This window comes from Phocoena phocoena, chromosome 12 (assembly GCF_963924675.1).
Source record: "Phocoena phocoena chromosome 12, mPhoPho1.1, whole genome shotgun sequence".
In the NCBI taxonomy this organism is placed as follows: Eukaryota; Metazoa; Chordata; class Mammalia; order Artiodactyla; family Phocoenidae; genus Phocoena; species Phocoena phocoena.
In genome coordinates, this window is record NC_089230.1 from 89,816,984 (window position 1) to 89,841,878 (window position 24,895).

General features: G+C 40.5%; 1 protein-coding gene across 1 annotated transcript in view; it reads left to right on the plus strand.

Annotated features, from left to right (window-relative positions):
* The window catches only part of EYS (eyes shut homolog), a 1,660,061-nt gene that overhangs the window by 1,555,839 nt on the left and 79,327 nt on the right, over positions 1–24,895 (plus strand). Inside the window, 1 exon segment of the mRNA XM_065888819.1 lies at positions 371–553. Within this exon segment, the coding sequence (XP_065744891.1) occupies positions 371–553 (183 nt within the window).

Genomic DNA, 24,895 nt, shown 5'->3' on the forward strand with positions numbered 1-24,895 from the left:
ATATCTTGCATTTGGATGCCAAATTATTGTTACAAAGCACCTAGGCAAATACTTTGACTGCGTATGATCTTTTCTATTTCTAAAATTAATCTCCAAAATGTAGAATTTTGCTCTTTAAGTAAATTCTTCATGTCGAAAGGGTATGTGAGTTAAAGGATTATACACACGATCTCAAAACACTACCCTTCCTTTGTTCTGGATTTGAATTCCCTATTGAGTCTCTGAGTTGCTCAATGATGAAGGGCACATATGTATAATTAATGTGATAGTAAACAGACTATGTGGCGAGATGCAGCAGTAAAACACAACCCTCCTCTTACAAGTCCATGAACAGGCTTGTTTTAACTGTTTGCTTTGGCCTTTTCCACAGCTGTTCACATCACCCAGCCCAGGCTCAGTGGGATGGATGCCTTTGGATATACCTCGTTCCTGGCTTATTCGCGGGTCCCAGACATCAGCTATGATTACGAGTTCCACTTGAAGTTTCAGCTGGCAAACAACCACTCAGCAGTGCAAGACAACTTGTTATTTTTCACTGGACAGAAAGGCCATGGTAAGATTACCTGAACCCTCTAGGGCTTGCTTAGGTTTTTTGAACAATACTTGAGAGCTTCCTCAGGGACTATGGCTGTGGGTGAGGCAGGTGCTTGCCTGGATCAGCCTCCTCCTGTCTGCTCCTCAAGCGTGTGCCTTGTCCAAGGTGTGCATCAGCCCTTGACCTCCAAGCCCTGTTCACATCAGGCCACCTCTTATAATCAGGGTATTGTAACTCCTGCCAGCAAACGTGAAGAAAGAGAAGGGGGCGAGTCACAAGAGAAGTGAGCTTATCGACTGGTCCTGTCCTCTGTTTCTTTGCATTTCCACAGAGGAGAGAAGGGAAATTCTCAGAAGAAACACATTTTACCACGTGTCATGAAATGGGAATGGTTGCCCTCAAAGAAAACCATCCCAAATTAAAGGAGCAAGAATTTAAGAAAGTACTAGTCTGTAATCATGTACTCCAGTGCCCTTCAATTGGTGGGAAAGCAATTTATAAGCTAAATTTGTGTGTTAAGTAGAAACCAGTTATGCACACGTGGGATCAAGGAAAAGCATGTATGTTGTACTCCCAAGTCAGCAACTAACTAGTTAAGCAATTAATCACCTATCTTCTCTGAGCTGGGGGTCCTCCACTGTGAAATCAAAATGTTACACCAGAAAATGACCTTTCTCATCATAAATTCTACAGTGCTAGGGCAGCTAAAGAATTCTGTCCTTTTCAACTCGTCCAATGCCTGTTTCTGTATTAACACGTGTCTGAAAGAAGCCCATACCCCAAGGGAAGGGTGCTGTGCAGCCTCGCCCCACCTCTGGGAGCACGAGGGCTGCTTTATCCCGTGAGAACTCTCCTGCCTCTGAGCCCCATATGTGCTCTCCCCTCCACACCCTTGGCGGGAGATGCCTGTCAGAGTGGTAAAGAGAGCAGGCTCTGGGCCTGAAAGGTAGGTTTGGATCTGGTCTCCACCACTTAGAGACTACACGTCAAATTACTTAGTGTCCCTGTGCCTCAGTCTCCTCTGTTCAAATGAGTATAATGATGGTGATTCCCCGTCAGAGCTGGGAGGACGAACATGGTTAAGACATGGACTCAGCAGCAGGGAGCACTGGACTCGCAACATCATTGCTTGTGCTGCTGCTCCAGCCACCTCCACAAAAGCAGGTCTCACCTCACCCCAACCAAGTTATTCTCTACCTTAGCCTCTTGGTTACTTCCTTCAAAGCCCTTACCTCAATTTACAATTCATTTATCTATTTTGTAGATAGTTATCTATTATCATGTATCTATTTTGTTTCCTGTCTGCCTCTACTACGAGAATGGGATCTCTAGGTAGACAGAGACCAAGCCATCCTGTTACCGAACCAAACTCAGGTCTGCTCACCTGAGCACAGTAAAGCCAATCTACCGACACTGGGTGTGGTGAAGGAAAGTGCAGCGTTTATTGCAGGCGCCAAGCAAGGGGTCCAGGGCAGCTCATGCTTGAAAGTCACAAACTCCCTGAAGGCTTCGAGGGAAAGGTTTTAAAAGACAGGATAAGGGAGTGGGGGTGTGGGGTGTGTGATCAGCTTGTGGACCTTCTTCTGATTGGCTTGTGGTGAGGTAACTGGGAGTCAACATCATCCACCTTCTGATTCCACCTGGGGTCTTCGTGCTTGTGGGCACATGCAGTTAACTTCTTCCACCTGGTGAGGGTTTCAGTATCTGCAAAGCAGCTCAAAGGACATGGCTCAGAATAGTATCTACAGCCCTGGAGGAGGAACTAAAGGTCCTTGACTTTGTTTAATGGCTAAACTATTATTACTTCGTCTCGCTTAACAGTTTTCCTTTCTTTCTACATTTCTCATTTCTCTGATTAAATTTATTCTTTAAGTAAAGTTTTTCTACGGACAAAAGGCTGGCAGAGGACATGGTGGGGTGGCGGGGCTCTGCCCTGGGGTGGCGCCACAGGGTCCTGCTTGATTACAATCCTTCCTGAACTTTATACACCCACACTTAGCACACTGCCCGATACATAATCAGCACTGAATAAAATACCCACAATAAGCACAGACAATTGTATGTCATATAAGTCAGCAACTCAGTTACACAAAGGTTCTTAGAGTGGCCAGTCTCAGGGACTTGCAGTTCAGATGCCGTCTTCTCAGTAATGATTTCCCCATGGTTACTCTCTCCTTCCTCTGAGGGTTGCTGAGCTGCCCTGCACTTTGGGCATGGAGCCCTCATGACAGGCCTTGGTGGGCTACATTTCTCTCCTCATTCAGAGAAATGGTGTCCCGGTTATCACTGTATCACCCACAAAGCCTCCCTCAGGGGGCTGTAATAAACATCTGTTGAATGACTGCCAGAAGGCAGGGAGGAAAGAAGGAAAAGAAGAAGGAATTCCTACCCTTAACTCTTTACTCTGCATGCAATTATATCCTTTCCATTAGCAAAAAACAAACTGGCAAATGAAAAATTCAAATGAGCGTCACAAAGCTTGAGTCTGAGTCCTAAACGATTCACAGAGGAAGAACCCAAGCAAAAGATAAACATTTGGCCCATGAAAATGCTGCCACCAAATGCCTCTTCAATACTCTTCAGCTGCAGATTCCTTCAAAATTCTCCAAACCAAAAAATGTAAAAGCATTGTCTTGGTCGCAGCACTTCTGAGGTATGAAATTTCACGTTACACTTTCTGGTCTTCTCACATCTCTTTTGTGTGTAGGGAGATGAATGCTAATGCAGCACTTGCATCCGTAGGTTTACAGCATGGCTAAAGAAAGGCTGGATAACTAGTAGATTAATTGTGGCGCTCTATCTGCCAATCAGTGAAAATGAAAACTCTGAAACATACAATTCCACCTTGTACCACCAGAGAGAGCAAGAACACCGGCTAAAAAATGCAAGTCAGGCCAAAGAGCTTCTCAAGGGGGGGATTTCTCCAGGTAGAACCTCTTCACACCTGTATCGGAATTACACGATGGTGCTTGTTAAAATATTAATTCACAGGCCCTCTTGAATTAAAATAATAGACTTTTATCAAGAACGTTAGGTGCTTTTCATGCAACTAATATTATAGAGCAGCCATACAAAAAAAACCCCTAAGGACCAGCTAAATTAGACCTTATGTGGGGACAGACTAAGATATGCAGTTATTGCTCATAATATCCTAGGCAGGGAAGATTTTTCAATTTATGTAGCATAAAGTTATTGGTTAAATAAACACATATTCCTTTAAAATATATTATTATGATCAACATTAACCACACAATTTGCAATTTTCTGTTCTATATAAGAAACTAGGACCCAAGTTAGTGCTTCTAACAGTGGTATCTCCACATATAGGTATTATTGTATAGTAACATAAATCTCTGACCTGTGCTTTGGTTGTTACTAAAACCACATTTCACATGCTGCCTTTGTCTTTCTCAGGTTAAAAGATGCACAAAGCCACAGAGTTCGTATGATAACTTGAACTATAAGCCAATCTCTAATTTGGGATGTGAAAAGGCAAGGGAACTTCTTCACTCCCCAACACGGGTGATGTTCTTCCTCGAGTCCCCAGAGCCAGACTCTGATTTTGCCAGATTTCATGCACATTGAACTCTGGACAAATTACCCTGTCAAACATTTAAGCTTGAAAATGTCTCTCTTGACGTAGGATTTTAACCTAACCTAAAACTCGTCCTGTCTTTCTGCAGTCATATTTGGCATTTCCTTCATTACCAATTCTTCCTTCGCTCCCTTATCACTTGTGTCTTATAGTTCGGCTCTTCTAAAAACCACCAGTCTGTCCCACATCGGTCCATAGAGGAATACCTGATCTTCCCCTCCCATATTCCTTCCACTGGTGACTGGTATAAACATTGTGCTTCCTCCAGAACCCAGGAGTCATCTGGATTTCTCCCTTCTATTCACTTTGACAGCTATTTACTGGGAGCCTAGATGAGGAATTCTTCCCAGTGCTGGAGATACAGTTGTGAATAAGTCAGACAAGGTCCTTGTCATCTTCTCTCCAGTTTATACCCCATGTTTTATAAAACACCAAGGTCTGTCCATTTTACCTTCCAATGACTTTTTCATCTTTTCTGCTTCTTCTTTCTTCCCTTCCTTGCTCCCAGTTTATCTATCACAGGCGGTCGCAGTAGCAATAATCTCCTTTCCAGGCTCCCTGCCCAGTACTGCCCTCTCCCTCTCTATTCTCCACGTAGAAGTCTGAACGTATACTGCCTAATCAACATGCTTCCTCATAACATACCACCTAAGATCCTTTGCATAACATGCACAGACATGTGTCCAGCCCCTGCCCATTTGCACAATCTCTTGTGCTTCATTCCGCCCTACACTCGGCAATATCAGCACACGTGTACATTCTGGGTCATGTCACTGTGTCATGTCACAGTGCCATGTCACTGGGTCATGTCATTGTGTCATTTCACTGCATCCTCCACCTTTGTGCTTTCACATAGGCTGTCCCAATCTTCCTGAGCCACGCACACTTCACTTTCATGCCTCAAAACCACTTCTATCCTTTAAGCCTCAGCTCAGAAAATTATCTTTAAGTCTTTAACACTTCCAGGAAATTTAAGAATTCATCTCACTGCAGCTTGCTGGGAACAGTTACCGTATTTTATAACTGTTTGTCTGGATCTCTCTCAACCAGGACTGTGGCTTTTCTATTTTCTATCAACAGAGGCTGTCAAGTGTAGACACTCATTACAGTTTTGAAAGAATGAATACAAAAATCTCTGCCTCTGTTACACTAAAACTTATAATCAATTTGGGGAAGCACAACATAACGTATTTAAAATTTTGTGAACTTATCGTTAACTTAAAATTTGTTAAAATTTTATTAACAATACTAAACCAGAGGTCAGAAATTATGTCTGGTACACAAAGTATCCATCATGGTGTCTAATACTTGTCTGGAACATAGGCATCATTGAATGTAAAGAAGTACGTAAGTGATAGAAAAGATGGAGCTCAGAAAGTAGACATTTCATCCAACTAGACCAGTCAGGGAGTGTGCTCCCGTTCTGTGTGTTTCCCATCCGTTCCCTTCCATTTCAGCCAATGCTCTACAACTAGTTCTGCAGCAGTCCGGCTTACCTCCCTAGCTCCACTCTCTCCCAGCCCATCCCCAGCCCACTTATGCCATCTGAGACCCATCGTCCCATCCACATCACCTTCCCTGCTCCCTCCTGCCTGGAGCAACTGCCCCAGGTCTCTTCCCATCCTCGATACAACCCATCCAGGTAATGGTCCTCTGACAAACCCAGGTTTCCCATATCCTACCTACACAAAGCCTGTATGGAACAGGTAGCTTCTATACTGTAATTTGGAACCTAATCATATACTGTGTTGTCATTCACAATCACTACTTCAAATCGTATGAAGTTACCATTTTCATAAATCAAAAACATTAGGATAGCAGCAATTGCCTAATCCCTCATCAAGATTAATCTTAAATTCCTTTTGGACAAACTAAGTCTTTAATTTCTTTCATACACCCCACTCACATGGCAGGTGCTGTGTGAGAAAGCAATAATCACATGCTTACTGATTCTTTCACTCACTGAAGGATTCTCCATAGACAGAGGCTTTCCTGGTTCATTCATAATACTGTGTGGTCACAGATTGATCTAGATTGTGTCAGAAAAGTTAGGACCTAAATAAAGGGAGGGGAGGACATGGATTACTGTTCACATCATTGAAATGTAAGTTTAAGTCTCAACATTATCCTGTATTGAAAGGTGTGATGCTGTGACAGACTCTTTCAAGAAAACATACATAACTCCCTGGATAAGTGATGTCTGCGTCTGAGTGCATTGTGTGCATAGCTTTCTGCCCATCACCTGCCGGCAGGCCTTCTGTGCTGCGGTAATTATGAAAGGCTACCTCATATTTCATGCCAAATAATTTCTTGTTTACTTCAAGCCCTGTAACTGTAACTGAAATAAGAGCACATAAATATAGCTTGATGTTTTTGTGTGGAAAAAAATTGGGGTGTATGTCATCTACAGAAAAACAGAGATGGGACATCACACAAAACTGTCAGCTCCGCCTGTTCAGAACTGGGGTCAGACCCCGCGGAAGAAGAGGGCAAGTGGGGGCAGCCACTCCCTCACGTGGCACAGCGCCGGGCCCCATGGCCTGGCCACCTCCAGTCACAACTGGCAGTGTGTGCCAGTGTTCTACAACAGAAAAATGTTCATCATGTGATGAGAAACCATGAGGATTTCTACCTGACAACCTCAAACTCTCAAATCTTCATTTTCTTGAAATTAAACATCCTGGACTGTATCTTCAATGTCATCTAAGTTATCAAATAAATTGAGATCTTAAGATTATTCAAAAAGAAGTTAAGCTAATTCACTTTACTGACTGAGAAATATGTGAAAAATTGACCAGGGCTCAAATAAGGTTACAAATGACAAAAATAGGTAGATCCTAGCAAATCCCCCCTCCTTGTTAAACTTACATGGAGGGGAGTGTTCATTTAAGCATAGTTCAGTGGGAGCACCTTGGTCTCACAGAAGAGCATCCAGTGGAGGAACAAACTGAAAATCGATCAACTCCAAGCCCACATTCTCACTGTTTGTTCTGTGCTTCCAGTGAGCACGTGGGGTTCCATCTCAGGGAAATTCAAGTTTACCCACCGACTGGTGTTTCCATCCCTTGTTTTCATGTTGTCATCTCTGACAGCACATCAAGAGAGTTCCAGACTTCCCACTCTTTCTATTCTCAACTCCTTTTGTTCAAGAGATAGAAAACTGCGAGCCAGATATAAGTCCAGGAAATGCATTTTATCATACTTTCATGTGCTCGGAGTGCAGCGGTGCACTTGTAACCAGAGTCACTCTCACCCTATTCTCATGTGATCTGAGTGCAGCGGTGCATTTGTAGTCAGAGTCACTCTTACCCTGTTTTCATGTGCTGGGAGTGCAGTGGTGCATTTGTAGCCAGCATCACTCTTGCCCTTCTGTTCACTAGCACAGCTGCAAGTCAGGGCACCAGCTTGATGTGGCCACAAACAGTAGCCAGTTAACACTGCCCACATCTTAACGATTTAATCCTCTGAGTTGGACACTATATGGTCTCCATTGTAGACAATGACTAATGAAGAAACATCACAGACATGGCTTTGTATGGTTCCAATGCTTTCAAGGCTCTGGAATATACATAGTTTAATGGTCATATCAAGAACATGCAAAGTTAAAATTTCCCACTATGATTAGAAGCTGTACAGACCTTAAGATAGAGATTGTATGCTCCTTAAGAGTTCATTCAAAATCTCCAGTTATCTTAATTTTAGTGTAACAGTCACTAAAGCAGAGTCTGTCTCTGAATACGGGGTAAAAATGGTTCCAGTGTCCAGAATCCTACACCATATGTGTATTGCTCTGGTGAAATTTCCATTCTTTTGGGTCAAACTAGATATATTTTTTGCTTTGCAGCACGTTTAGCTTTGATTCTAGCTCCATAAACTTATTCTGGTATTTTCCTAAAATCACTCACATTTATCTAATTCTTCATTCATACCTAATTTAGCTTTTTTCAAAAACTGAATATACCCATAGTCAACTAAAGAAAGCTTAGTTAAGTTTATCTTGGTCTCAGTGTCAACATCATTCTAGTTCAATGTCAAGAATATTTGATTAAAAGGTAGTTTCCTCCTTTCAGAAATCTAAAAGCCTAACAGGCCCTAGAATATATTCAAATATACCCACAAAGTGTGTGCACAAAAGGAATTGTTCCTTCAGAAGGGAACTCCCACCAGTAATAAGGAGCCATTCACCAAGTCAGGTTCATTGAATTGGAAATTCGCAGCATTATCTCCTCTCACATCTTTTATTTTACTCAAGACAGGAAAGAAGGGAAAGGAAAAATCCATTTGTCTGTTAGAATTTGTGAATCCATTTGGAAAGATCCAAGATGGAGGAGTAGGAAGACCCTGAGCTCACCTCCTGCCATGGGAAAACCAAAATTACAACTGTTACAGAGCAACTACTGATGAGAATGGCCTGAAGACTAACAGGAAAGATCTCCTACAACTAAAGATAGAAAGAAGAAAACACGAGATGGGTTGGAGGGGAAGAAATACAGTACAGTCAAGATCCACACCCCAGTGGGCAACCCATAAATGGAGGAATAATTACAATTGTTGTGATTCTACCCAAGGAGCAAGGGGTCTGAGCCCCACATCAGGCTCCCCAGGGGGTCCTATACCAAAAAGTGGAGCCCCAGAATATTTGACTCTGAAGGCCAGTGAGGCTTAATTTCGGGACAGCCAGAGGGATATGGGAAATATAGACTCCACTGTTAAAAGGCACACACAAAATCTCACACACTCCAGGACCCAGGGCAGAAGCAGTAATTTGAAAGGAGCCTGGGTCGGACACACCTGCTGATCCTGGACAGGCTTCTGGAGGGGCAGGAGGTAACTAACTGGAGCTCACCCTGGGGACACAGACACCAGAGACAGGCTTTTTGGGAGGTGGTTCTACCATATGGACACTGGTGCTAACAAGCCACTTTGGAATCCTCCTTCTAGCTTATTAGTGTCATGACCTTGCCTGGCTCACGAGGCTGTCAGAACCAGTCCTGGGATACCTTAGGCCAAGCAGCTAGTGGGCAAGGCCAGAGCCTCACCCCAGGCTGGCTGTCTTAGGACCCCCAGAGCCCACAGTGCCCAGACATGGCCTTGTCCACCAAAGGGCTCAGGATCTGGCCCTGCACACTGGCACACTGGTGGTAGCCCTGGGGACCCCTGGGGCCCTGTAGCCAGCCATTGGGACTCAGCCTCCACAACTAGCAGGCCAACACCAACTCCAGGACACCCAGCACCCCTGCCTCCAGAGACCCTGGGACTGGCCTCAACCCGTCTGTGGGCTGGCACTAACCTTGGGACTTCCTAGTCTTCAGCCCTGCCCACCAGCAAGCCAACACCAACATCGGGACTGCCCAGACCCTACAGCCAGAGAACCCCAGTGCCTGGTTCCACCCACCCACACTAGCCCCAGGGACCACCCCAGGCCCAAACACTGCCTACTAGCAGGCCAACACCAGTTCCAAGACACCTTGGATCCCTCAGACAACCACCTGGGGATCCAGCCCCACTCACCAATGGGTCGACACCAGCTCTGGGATACCCCAAATCCTGAAGCCAACCATGTGAGGAACTGGTACCATCCATCAGCAGGCTGACACTAGATCCAGGACCTCCAGCCCCACAACCGTGCACCCTGAAACTCGGCTCTGCCCATCAGTGGGCCGGTATTAGCCCCAGGAACCCTAGGTGTTCTGAAGTCAGCCACCTCATCACCTGGCCCCACTCACCAGTGGCCAGCAAGCTCCACACAAGGCAAGGCCTGGCAACCAACCAGAGCAGAGGCTAGCCAGCCCATCACAACAGAAGGACCCACACAGCCCAAATAGGGGTTCCTCTAAAGCATACAGTTCTGGTGACCACAAGGGAGAGTGCTGCTTGGACACATAGGACTTCCCTACAAAAGGCCACTTCTCCAAGGTTGGGAGACGGAATCAACCCACCACCAGATATATAGAAATAAAAACAGCAATGTAGGCAAAATGAGGCAGTAGAGGAATAAGTTTGAAATGAAGGAACAGGATAAAACCCTAGAAGAAGAACTAAGTGAAGTAGAGGTAGGAAATCTATGCAATAAACAGTTCAATGAAATGATCATAAAAATGTTTGAAGAAGTGGGGAGAAGATTGGATGAATAGACTGAGAAGTTAGAAGTTTTTAACAGAGTCAGAAAATACAAAGAAGAACAAACAGAGGTAAAGAATACCATAACTAAAATGAAAAATACACTAAAAGGAATTAACAGTAGATTAGATGATACAGAGGAACGGGTCAGTGAGCTGGAAGACAAAGTAGTGGAAATCACTGAAGCTGAACAGAAAAAAGAATAAGCAAAAATGAAGACAGTTTAAGAGACCACCAAGCATAATAATATTCACATTATAGGGGTCCCAGAAGGAGAAGAGAGAGAGAAAAGGGGGCAGAGAACATATTTCAAGACATAATAGTTGAAAACTTCCCTAACTTGGGAAAGTAAACAGACATCTAGGTCCAGGAAACACAGAGAGTTCTAAATAAGATCAATCCTAAGAGGACCACACCAAGACACATTGTAATTAAAAGGACAAAAACTAGAGATAAAGAGAGAATATTAAAATTAGCAAGGGAAAAGCAACAAGCTACATACAAGGGAACTCCCATAAGGCTATCAGCAGAAACTCTGCAACCAGAAGGGAGAAACTCTGCAGACCAGAAGAGAGTGGCACAGTATACTTAAAGTGAAGAAAGGGAAGAACCTACAACCAAGAATACACTGTCCAGCAGGGCTTTAATTCAGATTTGATGGAGAAATCAAAAGGTTTACAGATAAGCAAAAGGTAATAGAGGTCAGCACAATCAATCCAGCTTTACAAGAAATGTTAAAGGAAATTTTCTAAGTGAAAAAGAAAAGGCCACAACTGGAAACTTGAAAATTATAAAAGGAAAAAGCTCATGGCTAAAGGCAAATATACAGAGAATGTAGTAAGTCAACCACATACAAAGCTACTAAGAGGGCTAAAAAACAAAGGTAGTAAAATCATCCATATCTGCAATAAGTAGTTAAAGGATACACAAAACAAAAAGAGGTAAAATATGATGCCCAAAACAGTAACCATTAGGGTAGACGAGTAAGAATGCTGGGTTGTTAAAATGTGAATTTAAGAGACCGGCAACTTAAAATAATCATATACATACACACACACACATACACACACACACACAGAGCAAGAGAGAGGGGGATTGCTATATATTAACCTCATGGTAACCACAAATCAAAAACCTATAAGAAATACACACACAAAAAAAAAAAAAAAGAGAGAGAGAAAGGAATCCAAACATAACACTAAAGATAGGCATTAAATCACGAGGGAAGAGAGTAAAAGAAGAAGAAAGGAACAAAAAAGAGCCATGAAATAACCCTAAAACAATTAATAAAATGTCAGTATATACACACCTATCAATAATTACTTTAAATGTTAAGCCAGCCAGAGAAAGACACATATCATATGATATTGTTTATATGTGGAATCTAACAAAAATAATGCAAATGAACTTATTTTTCACAGAATTAAAACAAATAATTCTAAACTTTGTATGATAATGAAAAAGAGATCAAATAGTCAAAACACTCTTGAGAAAGAACAAAGTTGGGGGTATCATACTCCCTGAGTGTGTGTATATATATATATATATGTGTGTGTGTGTATATATTTATATAAAACATCAAAACATTATGGAATTGGCAGAAAAACAGAGACAGAGATCAATGGAACAGAACAGAGAGCCCAGAAATGAACCCACACTTATATAGGCAATTAATCTATGACAACAAACAGGAATATACAATGGTAAAAATAAGTCTCTTCAATAAATGGTATTGGGAAACCTGGACACCTACATGCAGAAAAGTTAAACTGGATTACTCTCTCACACCATGCCCAAAAATAAATTCAAAATGGAAACACTGTTTTCAGATTACATGATATTATATATAGAAAATCTTAATGATACCACCAAAAAACTACTAGGACTCATCAATGAATTCAGAAAAGTTGCAGGACACAAAATTAATATACAGAAATCTGTTGCATTTATATACACTAAAAACAAATTATCAGAAAGAGAAATTAAGGAAGCAATCCAATTTACCATCATATCAAAAAGAATAAAATACCTAGGAATAAACCTACCTAAGGAGGCAAAAAATTTGTACTCAGAAAACTATAAAACACTGATGAAAGAAAGTAAAGATAACATAAACAGATGGAGAAACATACCATGTTCTTGGATTGGAAGAATCAATTTTGTGAAAAGGACTATACTACCCAAGGCAATCTACAGATTCAATGCAATCTCTATCAAATTACCAATGTCATTTTTCACAGAACTAGAACAGAACATCTTAAAATTCGTATGGAGACACAAAGGACCCCAAATAGCCAAAGCAATCTTGGGAAAGAAAAATGGAGATGGAGGAATCAAGCTCCCTGACTTCCTAACTATACTACTGATACAAAGATACAGTCATCATAACAGCATGGTACTGGCACAAAAACAGAAATATAGATCAATGTAACAGGATAGAAAGCCCAGAGATAAACCCACACACCTATGGTCAATTAATCTATGACAATGGAGGAAAGACAGTCTCTTCAATAAATGGTGCTGGGAAAACTGGATAGATACATGTAAAAAAATAAAATTAGAATACTCTTTAACACCACACACAAAAATAAACTTAAAATGGATTAAAGACCTAAATGTAAGATCAGATACTATAAAACACTTAGAGGAAAACATGGGCAGAGCACTCTCCGACATAAATCGTAACAATATCTTTTTCAGTCTATCTCCCAGAGTAACAGAAATAAAAACAAAAATTAAAAAATGGGACCTAATTGAACTCAAAAGCTTTTTCACAGCAAAGGAAACCATAAACAAAATGAAAAGACAACCCACAGAATGGGAGAAAATATTTGCAAATAATGCAACCAACAAAGGATTAATCTCCAAAATTTACAAAGAGCCCATGAGGCTCAATACCATCAAAACAGAAAACCCAATCAAAAAATTGCCAGAAGACCTAAATAGACATTTCTCCAAAGAAGACATACAAAGAAGATGGCCAAGAGGCAAATGAAAAGATGTTCAACATCACTAATTAGTAGAGAACCGCAAATCAAAACTACAATGAGATATCACCTCACACTAGTCTGAATGGCCATCATCAAAAAATCTACAAACAATAAATTCTGGAGAGGGTGTGGAGAAAGGGAACCCTCCTACACTGTTGGTGGGAGTGTAAATTGTTACAGCCACTATGGGGAACAGTATGGAGGTTCCTTAAAAAACAAAAAATAGAGTTATCATATGATCTAACTATCCCAACTCTTGGGCATATATCTGGAGACAAATTTGGTTTGAAAGTATACATGCACCTCCATGGTCATTGTAGTGCTTTTTACAATAGCCAAGACATGGAAGCAACCTAAATGTCCATTGACAGATGAATGGATTAAGAAGATGTGGTACATATATACAATGGAATATTACTCAGCCATAAGAAAGAATGAAATAATGCCATTTACAGCAACGTGGATGGACCTGGAGATTATCATACTAAGTGAAGTAAGTCAGACAGAGAAAGACAAATATCATATGATATCAGTTATAGTGGAATCTAAAAAAAAAAAAGAACTTATCTACAAAACAGAAACAAACTCACAGACTTAGAGAATGAACTTATGGTTACCAGGGGGAAAGGGTGGTGAGGGGCCATGGAGTGGGAGTTTGGGATTGACATGTACACACTGCTATATTTAAGATATAATAGATAATCAATAAACAAAAGAATTACTTTGGAAAATAAATAAATAAATTACTTAAATTAAAATGGGCAGAGGATGTGAACAGACATTTTTCCAAAGGAGACATACAGATGGCCAACAGGCACATCAGTAATTATTGGAGAAATGCAAATCAAAGCTACAATGAGATATCAACTAACACCTGGCAGAAGAACTATTATCAAAAAGACAACAAATAACAAGTGTTTGTGAGGATATGGAAAACAGGGAGCCCTTGTACACTGTTGGTGAGAATGTAAATTGGTGCAGCCACTATGGAAAACAGTATGGAGACCCTCAATAAATAAAAACTAGAGCTACTATATAATTCAGCAATTCCACTACTGAGTATTTATCCAAAGAAAACAAAAATACTTACCAGAAAAATATATGCACCCCTATGTTCATTGCAGAATTATTTATAATACACAATATATGGAAGCAACCTCAGTGCTTATCTATAGATGAATGGATAAAGAAGGTATGTGTGTGTATATACAGACACACATACATACAATGGCATATTACTCAGCCATTAAAACAAAAGAGTGAAATCTTGCCACTTGGGAAAACATGCTTGGACCTAAAGGGTATCATGCTAAGTGAGATAAGTTAGACAGAGAAAGACAAATACTGTATGATTTCACTTAATTGTGGAATCTAAAAAGCAAAACAAAAAAGAAACATAACAAAATGGAAACAGAGTTATAAATACAGGGAACACACAGGTGGTTACCACAGGGGAGGAGGCTCAGGGGAGGAAAGAAATACCAAGGGAGTTTAAGAGAAACAAACTTCCAGTTGCAAAATAAATAGTCAAGAGTAGGAAATGTACAGTGTGAGAAATATAGTCAATCACTATGTAATATATTTATTTGGTAACGGATCGCAACTGAACTTATGGTGATCATTTTGAAATGTATACAAACATCGAATCACTATGTTGCATAACAGAATATAATATGGTGTTGTAGGTCAATTATACTTCAAAAACAAAGAAACATTGAAAAAGAGATCAGATTTCTAGTTACCAGAGGTGGGGTGAGAAGGGAGGGGGAATTGGATGAAGGCAGTCAAAAGGTAGAGACTTCCACTTATAAGATAATAAATAGTAGGGATATAATATACAGCAGGATAAATATAATTAACACTGCTGTATATTATTAGAGTATAATTGTTTTACAATGCTGTGTTAGTTTCTGCTTTATAACAAAGTGAATCGGCTATACATATACATATATCCCCATATCCCCTCCCTCTTGTGTCTCCCTCCCATCCTCCCTATCCCACCCCTCTAGCGGGTCACAAAGCACTGAGCTGATCTCCCTGTGCTATGCGGCTTCTTCCCACTAGCTATCTATTTTACATTTGGTAGTGTATATATGTCCATGCCACTCTCTCACTTCATACAAGCTTACCCTTACCCCTCCCGCTGTGTCCTCAAGTCCATTCTCTAAATCTGCATCTTTATTCCTGTCCTGCCCCTAAGTTCATCAGAACCATTATTTTTAGATTCCATATATATGTGTTAGCATACGGTATTTGTTTTTCTCTTTCTGACTTACTTCACTCTGTATGACAGACTCTAGGTCCAATCACCTCACTACAAATAACTCAATTTTGTTTCTCTTTATGGCTGAGTAATATTCCATTGTATATATGTGCCACATCTTCTTTATCCATTCATCTGTTGATGGACACTTCCATATCCTGGCTATGGTAAATAGTGCTGCAATGAACATAGTGGCACATGCCTTTTTTGAATTATGGTTTTCTCAGGGTATATGCCCAGTAGTGGGATTGCTGCGTCATATTGTAGTTCTATTTTTAGCTTTTTAAGTCACCTCCATACTGTTCTCCATAGTGGCTGTATCAATTTACATTCCCACCAACAGTGTAAGAGGGTTCCCTTTTCTACACACCCTCTCCAGCATTCATTGTTTCTAGATGTTTTGATGATGGCCATTCTGACTGGTGTGAGATGATCCCTCATTGCAGTTTTGATTTGTGTTTCTCTAATGATTAGTGATGTTCAGAATCCTTTCATGTGTTTGTTGGCAATCTGTATATCTTCCTTGGAGAAAGATCTATTTAGGCCTTCTGCCCATTTTTGGATTAGTTTTTTTGTTTTATTGACACTGAGCTGCATGAGCGGCTTGTATAATTTGGAGATTAATCCTTTGTCAGTTGCTTCATTTGCAAATATTTTCTCCCATTCTGAGGGTTGTCTTTTCATCTTGTTTATGGTTTCCTTTGCTATGCAAAAGCTTCTAAGTTTCATTAGGTCCCATTTGTTTATTTTTGTTTTGATTTCCATTCCTCTACATGGTGGGTCAAAAAGGATCTTGCTGTGATTTATGTCATAGAGTGTTCTGCCTATATTTTCCTCCAAGTTTTATAGTGTCTGGCATTACATTTAGGTCTCTAATCCATTTTGAGTTTATTTTTGTGTGTTGTGTTAGGGAGTGTTCTAATTTCAATCTTCTATGTGTAGCTGTCCAGTTTTCCCAGCACCACTTATTGAAGAGACTGTCTTTTCTCCATTGTATATTCTTTCCACTTTTATGAAAGATAAGGTGACCATATGTACGTGAGTTTATCTCTGGGAGTTCTATCCTGTTCCATTGATCTATATTTCTGTTTTTGTGCCAGTACCATACTGTCTTGTTTACTGTAGCTTTGTAGTATAGACTGAAGTCAAGGAGCCTGATTCCTGCAGCTCCATTTTTCTTTCTCAGGATTGCTTTGGCTATTCGGGGTCTTTTGTGTTTCCATGCAAATTGTGAAAATTTTTGTTCTACTTCTGTGGAAAATGCCACTGGTAGTTTGATAGTGATCACATTGATCTGTGGATTGCTTTGGGTAGTATAGTCATTTTCACAATGTTGATTCTTCCAATCCAAGAACATGTTATATCTCTCCATTTGTTTGTATCATCTTTAATTTCTTTAATCAGTGTCTTATAGTTTTCTGCATACAGGTCTTTTGTCTCCTTAGGTAGGCTTATTCCTAGGTATTTTGTTCTTTTTCTTGCTATGGTAAATGGGATTGTTTCCTTAATTTCTCTTTCAGATTTTTCATTGTTAGTGTAGAGCAATGCAAGAGATTTCTGTGCATTAATTTTGGTCCTGCTACTTTACCAAATTATTGATTAGCTCTAGTAGTTTTCTGGTAGCATCTTTAGGATTCTCTATGTATAGTATCATGTCATCTGCAAACAGTGACAGATTTACTTCTTTTTTTTCCAATTTGGATTCCTTTTATTTCTTTTTCTTCTCTGACTACTGTGACTAAAACTTCCAAAACCATGTTGAATAATAGTGGTGAGAGTGAGCAACCTTCTCTTCTTCCTAATATTACAGGAAATGGTTTCAGTTTTTCACCATTGAGAATGATGTTGGCTGTGGGTTTGTCATATTGCCTTTATTATGTTGAGGTAGGTTCCTCTATGCCCACTTTTTGAAGAGTTTTTATCAAAAATGGTGTAGAATATTGTCAAAAACTTTTTCTATATCTATCAAGATTATCATATGGTTTTTATCCATCTATTTTTAATATGGTGTATCACATTGATTGATTTGAGTATAATGAAGAATCCTTGTATTCCTGGGACAAACCATATTTGGTAATAATGTGTGATCCAACAGCACTGTTAGGTTCTGTTTGCTAGCATTCTGTTGAGGATTTTTATATCTGTATTCATCAGTGATATTGGCCTGTAGTTTCTTTTTTTGTGACATCTTTGTCTTGTTTTTGTATCAGGGTTATGGTGGCCTCATAGAATGAGTTTGAAAGTGTTCCTCCCTCCATTACATTCTGGAAGAGTTTGCAAAGGATAGGTGTTAACTTGTCTCTAAATGTTTGATAGAATTCACCTGTGAAGCCATCTAGTCTTGGGCTTTTGTTTGTTGGAAGATTTTTAATCACAGTCTCAATTTCAGTGCTTGTGATTGGGCTGTTCATATTTTCTATTTCTTCCTTGTTCAGTCTTTGAACATTGTGCTTTTCTAAGAATTGGTCCATTTCTTCCAGGTTGTCCATTTTGTTTGGCATATAGTTGAATGTAGTAATCTCTCATGATCCTTTGTATTTCTGCAGTGTCAGTTGTTACTTCTCCATTTTCATTTCTAATCTGTTGATTTGAGTCTTCTCCCTTTTTTCTTGATGAGTCTGGCTAATGGTTTACCAATTTTGTTTATCTTCTCAAAGAACCTGCTTTTACTTTTATTGATCTTTGCTATTGTTTCCTTCGTTTATTTTTCATTTATTTCTGATCTGATCTTTATGATTTCTTTCCTTCTACTAACTTTGTTGGGGTTTTGTTCTTTCTCTAATTGCTTTAGGTGTAAGGTTAAGTTGTTTATTTGAGATTTTTCTTGTTTCTTGAGGTAGGATGGTATTGCTATAAACTTCCCTCTTAGAACTACTTTTGCTGCATCCCATAGGTTTTGGGTCATCGTGTTTTCATTGTCATTGGTTTCTAGGTATTTTTTGATTTCCTCTTGGATTTCTTCAGCAATCTCTTGGTTATTTAGTAACATATGTTTAGCCTTCATGTGTTTGTATTTTTTACAGTTTTTTCCTGTAACTGATATCTCTTCTCAGAGCGTTGTGGTTGGAAAAGATACTTGATATGATGTCATCTTTCTTAAATCTACCAAGGGCTTGATTTGTGATCTAAGATATGATCTATCCTGGAGAGTGTTCCATGAGCACTTGAGAAGAAAGTGTAGTCTGTTGTTTTTGGATGGAATGTCCTATAAATATTAATTAATTCCACCATGTCTAATGTGTCATTTAAAGCTTGTCTTTCCTTATTTTCATTTTTGATGATCCGTCCATTGGTGAAATTGGGGTGTTAAAGTCCCCTACGATGATTGTGTTACTGTTGATTTCCCCTTTTATTGCTGTTAGCATTTGCCTTATATATTGAGGTGGTGCTCTGTTGGGTGCATAAATATTTACAGTTGTTATATCTTCTTCTTGGATTGATCCCTTGATCATTATGTAGTGTCCTTCTTTGTCTCTTGTAATAGTCCTTATTTTATAGTTTATTTTGTCAGATACAAGAAGTGTTACTCCAACTTTCTTTTGATTTCAATTTGCATGGAATATCTTTTTCCATCCCCCCACTTTGAGTCTCTATGTGTCCCTAGGTCTGAAGTGTGTCTCTTGTAGAGAGCATATATGTGGGTCTTGTTTTTGTATCCATTCAACCAGTCTATATCTTTTGGTGGAGCATTTAATCCATTTACATTTAAGGTAATTATCGATATGTATGTTCCTATTACCATTTTCTTAATTGCTTTGGATTTGTTCTTGTAGGTCTTTTCCTTCTCTTGTGTTTCCCACCTAGAGAAGTTCCTTTAGCATTTGTTGTAGTGCTGGTTTGGTGGTGCTGAATTCTCTTAGCTTTTTCTTGTCTGTAAAGGTTTTAATTTCTCCTTCGAACGTGAATGAGGTCTTTGCTGGGTAGAGTAATCTTGGTGTAGGTTTTTCCCTTTCATCACTTTAAGTATATCCTGCCACTCCCTTCTACCACAGAGTTTCTGCTGAAAGATCAGATGTTAACCTTATAGGGATTCCCTTGTATGTTAGTTGTTGCTTTTCCCTTGCTGCTTTTAATATTTTTTCTTTGTATTTAATTTTTGATAGTTTGATTAATATGTGTCTTGGCGTGTTTCTCCTTGGCTTTATCCTGTATGGGACTCTCTGTGCTTCCTGGACTTGACTGACTATTTTGTTTCCCTTGTTACGGAATTTTTGACTATAATCTCTTCAAATATTTTCTCAGACCCTTTCTTTTTCTCTTCTTTTTCTAAGATCCCTATAATTTGAATGTTGCTGCATTTAATGTTGGATATGAGAATTGTCCTCAATTCTTTTCATTCTTTTTCTTTATTCTGCTCTCTGGTAGTTATTTCCACTCTTCTATCTTCCAGGTCATTTATCCACTCTTCTGCCTCAGTTAATCTGCTACTGATTTCTCCTCGAGTATATTTAATTTCATTTATTGTGTTGTTCATCATTGTTTGTTTACTCTTTTGTTCTTCTAGGCCCTTGTTAAATATTTCTTCTATTTTCTCCATTCTGTTTCCAAGATCATCTTTACTATCATTACTCTGAATTCCTTTCAGGTAGACTCCCTATTTCCTCTTCACTTGTTTGGTCTGGTGGGTTTTTACCTTGCTCCTTCTTCTGCTGCATATTTCTCTGTCTTCTCATTTTGGTTAACTTACTGTGTTTGGGTCTCCTTTTCTCAGGCTGCACGCTTGTAATTCCTGTGATTTTTGGTGTCTGCTCCCAGTGGGTGAGGTTGGTTCAATGTTTGTGTAGGCTTCCTGTTGGGGAGGACTGGTGCCTGTGTTCTGGTGGGTGGGGCTGGACCTTGTCCTTCTGCTGTGCAGGGCCACATCCAGTGTTGCTTTTGGGGTGTCTGTGAACTTAGTATGACTTTAGGCAGCCTCTCTGCTAATGGGTGGGGTTGTGTTCCTGTCTTACTAGTTGTTTGCCATGGGGCATCCCACAATGGCCTTGCTGGCCGTTGGGTGGAGCTGGGTCTCAGTGTTGAGATAGAGATCTCTGAGAGAGCGCTCAACAATTAATATTATGTGGGGCCAGGCGGTCTCTGGTTGTCCAGTGTCCTGGACTTAGTTCTCCCACCTTGGAGGCTCAGGCCCGACATCCAGCCAGAGCACCAAGACCCTGCCAGCCACACGGCTCAGAAGAAAAGGAAGAAAACAAAATACACAGATAGAACCCCAAACAGATGGTAAAAGCAAAACTAAACAGACAAAATCACACAAAGAAACATAGACACACACACACAGTCATAAAAGGAAAAAACAACAAAACAAAACAAAACTGAAAAAAAAGAAAAGAGAAAGAACAGACAGACCCTAGGACAAATGGTAAAAACCAACCTAAACAGACAAAATCACACAAATAAACATACACACAAACACTCACAAAAAGAGAAAAATGAAAAAAAAAATGGAAGAGAGCAGCCAAACCAATAAACAAATCCACCAATGAAAACAAGCACTGAAAACTAAATTAAGATAAACATAAGATGAGAAACAAATCAGATGCAGAAAACAAGCCCCAAGTCTGCGGTTGCTCCCAAAGTCCACTGTCTCAATTTTGGGAACATTCATTGTCTATTCAGGTATTCCACAGATGCAGGGAACGTCAAGTTGATTGCAGGCATTTAATCCGCTGCTTCTGAGGCTGCACAGAGAAATTTTCCTTTCTCTTCTTTGTTCACACAGCTCTTGAGGTTCAGCATTTTTTGGCCCTACCTTTGCATGTAGGTCGCCCTCAGGCATCTGTTCCCCGCACCAGACAGGAGGGAGTTAAAGCAGCAGCTGATTAGGACTCCCTTGCTCACTGAGGTTGGGGGGGAGGGAGGGGTTTGGTAGTCATAATTGGAATGTGGGGAGAGCCTATGGTGGCAGAGGCTGGCGTGATGTTGCAACAGCCTAAGGCACACCGTGTGCTCTCCTGGGGAAGTTGTCCTTGGATCATGGGACCCTGGCGGTGATGGGCTGTACAGGCTCCTGGGAGGGGAGGTGTGGATAGTGACCTGTGCTTGCACACAGGTTTCTTGGTGGCTGCAGCAGCAGCCTTAATGCCTCATGTCCATCTCTGGTGTCCATGCTGATAGCCTCAGCTCACACGCATCTCTGGAGCTCGTTTAGGTGATGCTCTGAATTCCCTCTCCTCGTATATCCCTAAACAGTGGTCTGTTGCCTCTCTGGCAGGTCCAGTCTTTTTCCCAGACTCCCTCCTGACTAGCTGTGGTGCCCTAGTCCCCTTCAGGCTGTCTTCACAGAGCCAACCCCAGTCCTCTCCCTGGGATCTGATCTCTGAATTCTGAGCCTCAGCTCCCAGCCCCCACCTGCCCTGGAGGTTGAGCAGACAAGCCTCTCAGGCTGGTGAGTGCTGGTCGGCACTGATCCTCTGTGCGGGAATCTCCCCACTTTGCCGTCTGCACCCCTGTTGCTGTGCTTTCCTCTGTGGCTCCAAAGCTTCCCCCTGCCTACCTCCCCATCTCTGCCAGTGAAGGGGCTTCCTAGCATGTGGAAACTTTTCCTCCTTCACAGCTCCCTCCCAGAGGTGCAGGTCCCATCTCTACTCTTTTGTCTCTGTTTTTTCATTTTTCTTTTGCCCTACACAGGCACATGGGGATTTTCTTGCCTTTTTGGAAGTCTGATGTCTTCTGCTAACGTTCAGTAGGTGTTCTGAAGGAGCCGTTCCACATGTAGACGTATTCTTGATGTATTTGTGAGGAGAAAGGTGATCTCCACATCGTACTACCCCGCCATCTTGAAGATCTATCTCCTACACATAAAAGTAGTTAAGAGAATGAATCCTAAGAGTTCTCATCACAAGGATAAATTTTTTTCTATTTCTTTAATGTTATATCTACATGACATGATGAATATTCACAAATTTAGTGTAATCATTTCATGATGTATGTAAGTCAAATCAGTATGCTGTACACCTTAAACTTATACAGTGCTGTATGCCAATTAGATCTCAATAAAACTGGAAGAAAAACATTTTATGTTATTGCTAGAAGCAATCCTATGAAGCATTAGTATTACCATTCCCATTTTTCAAAAGAGAGGTATGAGGAAGTGAGCAGCTAGAAGTTAAATTAGCAAAGAGGCCAAGATTAAACACTCCTCTCCTTGTGGTACCTGGGACTCAGCTTACCTCTTTTGGTTCCAACCCCATCATTTTTATCAAGGTAAATTACATTTAATACATTATAATAGTTTACCATATTGGAAGAATAGTTTGAAGAAATCATAACAAGTCATGTCCACTCTTTCTCTACTAATAAATCAAAATTTCATCCCAAATAAAACACTTCAGAAAGATTTCTTTTTTTCCTATTGGACTTAAAAGATTGTTGGATCAGCTGAGTGAGGATGATCACGTTTCTGTGTTGTTAAAAGTCACAATATTTACCTTTAGATTACCTGGTGAGGGCTGAAATACACGAGGCTTCCACTGCACTCTCTATATGAATCTTTTCTCCCAAATGCTCCCTCAGAACGATCCGAGGAACAGCCCTCTAAATAGTCCTGAATCCCACACAGGGCACCTGAGAGTGGCTTCTGCCTCTTCCTGGGCCATGGGATCTGTTTCTGGGGTGTCCTTTCAAGCAGACCACATGAAAGCACATGCCTGTCATGTTCATGGTTTATAGCATCCCATGATTGACCTGCATCAGTGGGAGGAACGGCAGGACATGTGCCCCCAGGAATTCTCTCCCATGCACAGGTCTGAGTTAGTGCTTTTATCCATGTTTTATTCTTCCTTTTGAGGACTTAATGAATCAATGGCTCCAGCTACTAGCTACCCTTCACCAGGCCTTCTTTCCAGGTGAAGCTAATTAGACCATCTCTAATTACCATTACTTAGTTTGCATGTTTCTTCTGGTAAGAACTCCACTAGAATTACCCTAAGGCAGAAAGGATTGTTGCACTGTTCTGCCTATTTTCCCTCTCTGTTTTGTATCTCTCTTTTTCCTTCAGGTCAAACTGACCTGCACCATTTTTCCTGGGCTTACTATTGGAAGCCTTTTATACCCTTCCTCCCTCCTATATAATAGATTTCCCCTTCCTGTCCATGCCTGTGGATTAAATCAGTGTTGGTGGGAATGTAAATTGATACAGCCACTATGGAGAACAGTGTGGAGGTTCCTTAAAAAACTAAAAATAGAACTACCATATGACTCAGCAATCCCAGTACTTGGCATATACCCTGAGAAAACCATAATTCAAAAAAGGCATTTGCCACTATGTTCATTGCAGCACTATTTACCATAGCCAGGATATGGAAGTGTCCATCAACAGATGAATGGATAAAGAAGATGTGGCACACATATACAATGGAATATTACTCAGCCATAAAGAGAAACGAAATTGAGTTATTTGTAGTGAGGTGATTGGAACTAGAGTCTGTCATACAGAGTGAAGTAAGTCAGAAAGAGAAAAACAAATACCATATGCTAACACATATGTATGGAATCTAAAAAAAAAAAAAAAAGGGTCATGAAGAACCTAGGGGCAAGACGGGAATAAAGATGTAGACCTACTAGAGAATGGACTTGAGGATATGGGGAGGGGGAACGGTAAGCTGGGACAAAGTGAGAGAGTGGCATGGACATATATATACTACCAAACGTAAAATAGATAGCTAGTGGGAAGCTGCCACATAGCACAGGGAGATCACTCAGTGCTTTGGGTCCACCTAGAGGGGTGGGATAGGGGGGATGGGAGGAAGGAAGATGCAAGAGGGAAGAGATATGGGGATATATGTATATGTATAACTGAATCACTTTGTTATAAAGCAGAAACTGACACACCATTGTAAAGCAATTATACTCCAATAAAGATGTTAAAAAAAAAAAAAAAAGAAGGTCCAGCCAGGTTGGAGAACCACTGATATAAATAGTAGAAGAAACAAACCACAAACAAACAAATCCAATAAAGTCTTCTAAATAATTTAGGGAACAAAATGCCATAAACTTAATTATAACCACATGCCTATGACACAAGTGTTTTATTTTCCTTCCCAAGATTTTAAACAATATATTTAGAATCTATGACCTTCACCACCATCATCCCTAGTGCACCACACACTTCTAAGGACCATATGAGAAGGTTCGAGTGACCTGGCAACTCTTTGTCTCAACCTCTTTGGTCTTTTCTTCCAAAATGTCATGGCAGCATCCTTCACTTTGTTTCCATTCTCCATCATCGTTGCCCTCACCACTATCCCTCTCCTCACCTAGATGAAGCTCTTGCTTCCATTCCACTGGCCTCTGCCTGTGATGAGGCCAGATGCTATTCTGGCCTCAGCATCTCATCTTCACCCATGAAATTTCCTCTAACCAGTATCATGAGTTGTTATAATGTTAATTACAAC